The sequence below is a fragment of the Copidosoma floridanum genome, unplaced genomic scaffold, assembly GCF_036245765.1.
Source record: "Copidosoma floridanum isolate Cflo_tuat_1 unplaced genomic scaffold, Cflo_Japanese_pri ptg000013l, whole genome shotgun sequence".
In the NCBI taxonomy this organism is placed as follows: domain Eukaryota; kingdom Metazoa; phylum Arthropoda; class Insecta; order Hymenoptera; family Encyrtidae; genus Copidosoma; species Copidosoma floridanum.
Window position 1 is genome coordinate 15,775,825 of NW_028321890.1, and position 7,478 is coordinate 15,783,302.

At 30.3% G+C, this 7,478-nt stretch overlaps 1 protein-coding gene across 1 annotated transcript; it reads right to left on the bottom strand.

Moving 5' to 3' along the window:
- Positions 1-1,648: 1,648 nt before the first annotated feature.
- LOC106645591 (ras-related protein Rab-28) lies at positions 1,649-7,173 on the bottom strand. Its single transcript, XM_089591191.1, has 4 exons — positions 7,099-7,173; positions 6,502-6,687; positions 5,534-5,767; positions 1,649-1,882 (listed from the first exon to the last, which is right to left on the bottom strand). The coding sequence occupies exons 1-4, from the start codon at positions 7,171-7,173 to the stop codon at positions 1,649-1,651; spliced, it is 729 nt and encodes a 242-aa protein (XP_089447317.1).
- Between the last annotated feature and the right edge of the window lie 305 nt (positions 7,174-7,478).

Consider the following 7,478-nt stretch of genomic DNA (forward strand, 5'->3'; position numbering starts at 1 on the left):
GGCTGGTTATCATTTGGTCCGCGCCGAAGGGACCGGAAAGACGCCCTAGTCTTCCTGCACCAGTTGGAAAAAGCCCTCTTCATTTTTCACTCGACGGTCAACTTCGGTATCACTACTATCCACAATTCTTCGGTTCACAATGAGAGCAGCAACCACTAGTGGACACTCGAGCACTTCAGGAGAGAGTAACTGAGGACTGACGGAGGGCGGTCTCATTGCACTCTCGAATATCCCCACACTGTGCACTTATGAGTTTACAGCGTTTTATTATTGGCCCGAACGCAATTAGTCTTCAGTAGAAAAGGACAGTAGCAGGATTGTTTGTGTGATGATTGGTACATGACTACATGACTAAGTGTACACGAGCATATCTTAGGTAGCGCCGCCAATACTGGAGCTCGGCACTAAATTTGCTAATAATGAAGCACTCGGTCTTACGGGGACGGTTTTGTTTTCATTAAATTTGCATTATCCTTTTGTGTAGTAATTTATGGAGCCGGTATTTTTCACAAGACATTGGAATAGTTAATTGGTAAAAAATTATAAAGAGAAAATAGATGGGCACAAGAACAAAAAAATAAGAGTACGGAAGCTCCTCAAGTAAATAAGACGTATTAGCTATGCCTAAATATTTATGCCAATATATTTTTTCATACAAATTATGGCGCAATGTTGAATTTCTTTAAAAATTACTACTAAATTTTATTATACGAGAGAGTACGTTGAGAAATAAAAGTTTTGAATTTTTTTCTTTTAAAATAATTTTATTAATACATATGACAACAGTATGATTAAATTATGAAGCAATTATTAGCTCAAGTAGTTATATTTTTGAGATCTTGATTATTTATTTCAAGCACATTTTTTTTATTTTAATTTGTGGATAAAAATCATTTTAATTTAACCAGTGCAATTTTTACTGTTCAAAACATTACTTTAATTTGGAATCCAAAACTTATGCAGAACTTTCATTTCTTAACATATTTTTTCGTATATATAAATTTTGCTATAATTTTTGTAGAAATTAAATTTTTCACCATAAAGTGTATGAAAAATTTTTCTTACAAGTTTTACTTGCAAAAACAATATCGAAACTTAACCAGCTAATCTTAATTTACTTCTAAGACCCTATTCACACACTTTACAATTGAGAAATAATATCAAGTATCCAAAAAATGCCAAAAATCCGAAAAGAAATAGGAAAATTGGTGTTTTTTAATTTTATTTTGCAAAATATGGTAACAAACGGGATATTAGAAAAATTTAAACTGCACCATTGAAAATAGCGACCTCAAAAATGGTAGAAAAGATGGTTTGCCTATTTTTTGTACGGACATTTATACGTTAATTAGTCTGGAAGATGAAAGTACGTCTATTTTTTCAACGAAAATTGATTTTATTTTACTTTCAATGCTGAAAAAAATGTGCAAAGACCTGAATTACGTGTTTTTGGAAATTTTTGTAATATTAAATTACCATACCAATGAAAAAAAAAGAAAATTATTGAAAAGATGTAGCTTGAAATCTAAATTTGGCTTTTTTGGGTACCCTGAAAAGTGAAAAATGAGCGGACAATGCCTCATATGTACCTCTACATTGTTTTGAACACATGTTGATTTTTCTCAAGTGATTTACATGATTTTTGATATTACTGGAGAGAGCACGTGACCGATTTTGCTGCCGGAAGATTTGGTTTGAAATGATGAATCGTTGACTGCTTTTTGTTCGGTTTTCTCTTGATTGCCTTGCGATTCTTCGTTATCGGCACGTCGACCGTGTCGCCGATTTCCGCGGTAATGATTGGTCTGTGGAAATCTTGATCGATTTTCGTGAGTCGTACGCCCAAGATTTTTGATGCCAGGGTCACCAGTGATAATGACACCTAAAAATGGTTACATGTTTCATAAGCCAATTGTGAAAATACACGAGTGATAATTAATTTGCAATGTTTTTAATAATTTTTTTTAACTTAGGAGATTTTCTTACATTACTCTTTTTTTGAGTTGAAATTAAAGTTTTACTTGTTCTACTTTACGTTTTACTCATTTATTTGGCAAAAGGTCATTTTATATATTCTTATTAAAGTTTTTCTTAAATTAATTACTTAGAAATGTGTCATCAAACTTGGGTTTGGCTAAAATTGAAGGCTATTTTGTAATCTTCAGCAGATTTGGAGTTGTGCGTGAGCATATAATATTATAAATCAATAAAAATGATCCAAAAATGTAGCTGACGATAAGTAACCACTGTACTGTCAAATTCCATAAAATTTTTTGGAAAAAATGTCTGACCTCTCTATGTAATTTTACGGCTAAGTGTACAATTAGTCTTGTGTTAGGATTTCATCCAAGGATTTTAATGTCATGGAGTTGACATTTTTTTTTTTTTTTCCAAAGAATTGCTTACACAGTTTTTGCTTGTTCTTGTGAAAATAAGGAAAAAACTTTTGTATGCATATACGATGACTCAGAACTTCGCTCAGAACTTCCCAATCAGTTTTTTTTTTTTTTTTTTTTTTTGCTGAGAGATAATATTTTCGTTTTTCCTTATAAGGTTCATTATACAACTCTGTGTTTGCTGTTTTCTTTTTTTTAGTAAAAAAAATTTTATAATAATCATATCTCACAGTTTATAGAAAAAGTTGTAGTTTCGTTTTTAAATAATTTAAATGAGTTAAGGTGTTTTTAATTATTATAGAAAAATGATGATTTTCAAAGAAACTTCATAGATTTTGAAATAAATTACACTTTACAGATGACAATAGACTTTTACCATGCTTTTTTTATATTGATGAAAGCGTATGATTTCAAGTAATGATATCCCCAACGTTTATAAAACTGAATGCTTTTTAAAAAAAATATTTTTCTTTTTATTAAAAGCTCGACTTTTTGATATCACACCTTGAAAAAAAATGTTGACTTGAAAACTCTACTAAGTACATTTCTTTTGCTATAATTTGAGACAATTATAATTTTTTTTAAATGTTTCTAAGCATCAACAGTGTCTAAAAATGCAGGAAAAAAGTTTTTTTAAAGATTTTAATCGCTCCAGCCGTCTGTAAGTTATAAGCGAATAATAGTTTTTTTTTGTTGTTTTTTTTCTAAAAACATAGTTAAGGTGGCTCCAGCGCCTAGTGCCGTATCAAAATGGGGAGACTAAAAATTAATCATTATCTCCTTTAAAATATGGTATTAAATTATCGTAGAGATTGTTGTTAGCCATATTCTACATTTTATCTATTACTTTAGTGAGTCAATATCAAAAAACAAAAAAGTTTTATTGATGAACTGTTACGATACGCTCCTAAGTTCAAGAGTAGTTATACCTATATATATGTATGCAGACAGCTGAGAGTTTACTTGCACTCGCAACTGTATACTTAGTCTCCGATTATTTAAAGATTTTGTTCGATAAAAAGACACTTTTCTCATGTCATCGAAAACTGCGTAATAATATATACAAGATAGTATATTTTTTACACCTTACGGGTTATTTATATAAGTGCAGCAGTAGGTTGTATATCGCATAAGCTTGCATTTCCTATCTAACCCGTCTTAAAACTACGATTTTGTAAGCATGATTTCTTACAATTTTCATCGTCAACCTTAATTTTTTTTTATACGAATAGAAATATGGGAATTCAAAGAATATAATTCAATTTTATTAACCTTGGTTCGGTTATTTATAATTTTAACATTGAGGCCACTGGAGCCACCTTAAAACTATCATATAATGTATCTCAATACAGTTATTTAAGTTTTCATTTTTATAAAACAGGTACTCTGTCAGCAATATTTGGGATTATTTTATTAATTTAATTTTGAAGAAAATATCTGTGGCTGAAAATAAATATATCTGAAAAAAATTTTTATGTCTATTTACGGTAGTTTGATTATCTTTTAATTAGTTACTAACTTATTCAATTTGATTACACTCAGCAACACGATTCTTTGAACCAAAGAGAATTTCTTTGCCCTTATTCCGTTAAATATTTTCTTTTAATTAATAAAAATTAAGTCGATCCAAAAAAACATTTTATAAAGTTAAATAAGAAATTCGTAATTTAAAAAAAAAAAATTAATTTAATAAAATATTTTTAATATGTTTATATTAATGAGAAAATATTTAACGAAATGAGAGTAAAGAATTGTTCTTTGATTCAAAGAATTTAGTTGCTCATTTTACTTATGTTTTTTACTGCTACGGGGTTATTAAAATTTTATCAAAATAGTATCAGGTAAGTCTTAGATTTTTTTTTTTAATTTACATAAATCTTTATCTACAGAACAAGACACCATTTAAGGAGTCGTTACTTTCATCATGTGAAATTTTAAGTTAAAAAATTTATGAAAAAAATAATAAAGTAGTCATAAATTGAAAATAAATATTAAAAACAAGTTATCATAAAAACCAATTTTCACAATAAAAAGTTAAGATTTAATTGAACACAAAAATGAAAATTAAGTCTCCGGTTTTTAATCAGTTCATCCATGTTTCAGTTAAAAATAAAATATTTAATGCCACTTAACATTAATTACAAATTTATTAAATATTTAATATTTTATTTAATGTTTAATAATGAATGAATTAAAACTGTAATTTCATTTAATTGCAGTAAAACCAAAAAACACATGCCGTATTTTTTGCTAAAATAAATACATTTAAATCTATGTAACGTATTTTAAATAAATTTTTACCAGATGTTTGTCATATTTGTTGGATATTGTACAACGTTACTAGCGCGTAATCAAGTGTTGTGTGTGTTACTTATACCTAAAGTTCAGTTTGCATGAATGACTCACATATATTTCGTCCTAGTATGCGCCGCTGCGCGGGCAACTAAGTCAGTCGACAGTCTACCGTCCCACGGAGACGTTCTCTTTGTCATTATGTACTTATTGTAATAAACCTATCAGTAAAATTCACCTAGCGCTCCCGATTCATTTTTCCCTAAAAATATTAGTAAATTTACTGGTGATGAAATGCGATTTAAAAATAAAAAAATTTTAATTATCGATTTTGTTAAATAATTTTTTTTCACTCACCATGATTTTATTTAAAAGAAATGTTAAGAATAAATTACGAACATAAATCTGAAAAAAAGTTGTGCCTATTTATTTGTAATGGTATTTGTTGAAGTTTTTATTCTTGTTTTTGCTCAAGCAATTTAATTTTAAATAATTGTTTTTGATTTTTATTGTTTTAAATATTTCTGCAACAATGGTTTATATACACCATCTACGAAAATTTGTAAACAAACATCTATATATTTATTTGCTGCATCGAGTCCGATGAACGTACAAGAGAAAAAACAATTATGTTTTTTTGTTTAGACTCTCGTAAAAAGTGTAAAAAATATGAATCTAATATTTTTCACTAACTGTCATACATTACTGCAAAATAATTAGGATGCTTCACTTATCGTGTACTCAGCCAATGCCCCGTGTGATTTTTCAATTGCAAAACTTTAAAAATAATTTAAATTGCAACTCTCAGAAAAGCTTCAAAAAGCATTATTGAAAAATTAATTTACCGCTTCGCCAGTTCTGGCTGACATGTCGTGGTAGTGAAAGCCACTTTCGGCGGCAAATCGATGAGATTTGTCCCTCTTAACCGTTCTCTGATGTTCCATGTCGCATTTATTCCCGATTATGGCCATCATGGGCATCGCTCCGTTCTCTTCGTTTATTCGACGAATTTCAAATATCCATTCCGATAGAATGTCGAAACTCGAACTATTTGTTACGTCGTAGACTAGTAGCACAATCTGTATTTGTTGAAAAAAAATCTCGTTTTGGTGATTAATGTATTTACGATTTTAAACTTGAGACGAATTTTTAATAGCTTATAAATTAACAAAAATTTATCTAATGATTAATGAAAGCTCATTTTATTATTTATTTGTATAAAAAAAATTTTTTTTAGTCCAATAAAAAATCAACCATGATAATTTATTGAATGACATGTGCCCTACTTTTATTCCGGACACATTATCACCGTTGTAATAGCCGATCGATACACTTAAAACTTTCTTTGTATAGAGTCACTAATATTCTTTTATACAATTTAATATTTACTACGAATATTCCAGGTTAAAAATCAATTCAAGTGCAAAATGTTTATGAAATATTGATAATAAATTAGCTTTTTTTAAGCTTTGATTCTAACGACAGCGAAGGTATACAATAAACAAATTAACTTTTTTCTTAGGTTTTATATTTTTAATATTTTAAATACGTGTTTATTTATTATTGATTTTCCTATACTATGAACTCCTTTTTAAATAACAATTATAAACTTAATATTTCGTAATTATATAATTTCACATAAAATTTATGAACATATTTCTAATCAAAAATAAAAAAGACTGCTACAAAAACTCAAGATTCTTTGCAACCGATACAATTTAAAGTGACCAGGACCTCAGATTAATGAGTAGTAAATTATAAAATATAATAAAATCATGTTAAAAATATATTAGAGAATTTAAAAATTGCTTACGTTTGCGTCGAAAATGTACTTGTCGAGCATACTCGAGCGGAGTGACAGACCGCTGACGTCCCACAGGTAGAGGTTTATATTTTTGTAGACGCCGATGGGGAGGTTTCTCATGTAGAAGTCGATCCCGGCCGTCGGCGTGTATTGCCGTGAAAATTCATTGTGGCAAAACTTGACCGCAATGCTGGTCTATAATTACAACCTACATTTACATTTCTGACCACTGTGATCGCACGCGACTCTACTAATCTCAAGGTCTTTCGTTGAAATTTTGATACTTCAACAATCGACAAAAAACTTTTTTTTATGTGTTTTATAAAAATTTTATCTGCACAATTGTTTACCCTGTTGTTTTAAATTTTACACTCGTTCTGGGTAATTTAAAGAAATACTCTTATCTTTATGGAACGGAATGAAGCTAAAAAATTTACCAAACTATAAAATAAAAAAATTGTTTTAAAAACAAAGAAATGTCACAAGACTCATTTTATTTCAAGACACCCTTTACAGCAAATTAAAGTGTACATACTTTGTGAAAAAGTGAGAAAAAATAAAAAAAAAAAATGAGAAATGTTCACATTAAACATCAGAAGGACTCACTTTACCAGCCCCGGAATCGCCGACCAAGACGATCTTGAGCCGTCTCTCGGCGTAATCGTCCTCCTGATCGGACATCCGACCCCGCTATGAGCGCACCTCCTTGTACACCCTCGAACGGCGTGGCGTGCTCGACTGGCCACTACTTACTGTGTTACCCAGGGGTGGTCGAGCTTACACGCAGCGCTGACCATAACAATACAACCCATCGATCGCATGTAAAACTGCCCCCCCCTTTCGTTCGTGGCCTGCGAGGCTTTCCCCTGTTGTTGGTGAGCGCACGTTTGAATAAATTATCGCAGCAATCGATAATAGACGATTTTGCCGCCACTGACCGCAGACAGGTGTTATACGGCGCGAGAGCGCGCTTGCGCTTTCTTTCG

Coding starts and splice junctions, on each gene's coding strand:
- LOC106645591 (XM_089591191.1), bottom strand. CDS start 7,173: ATGTCCGATCAGGAGGACGATTACGCCGAGAGACGGCTCAAGATCGTC. Junction 5,768..6,501: donor AGTACATTTTCGACGCAAAC/GTAAGCAATTTT, acceptor CAACAAATACAG/ATTGTGCTACTAGTCTACGA. Junction 1,883..5,533: donor CAGCCAGAACTGGCGAAGCG/GTAAATTAATTT, acceptor AACCATTTTTAG/GTGTCATTATCACTGGTGAC.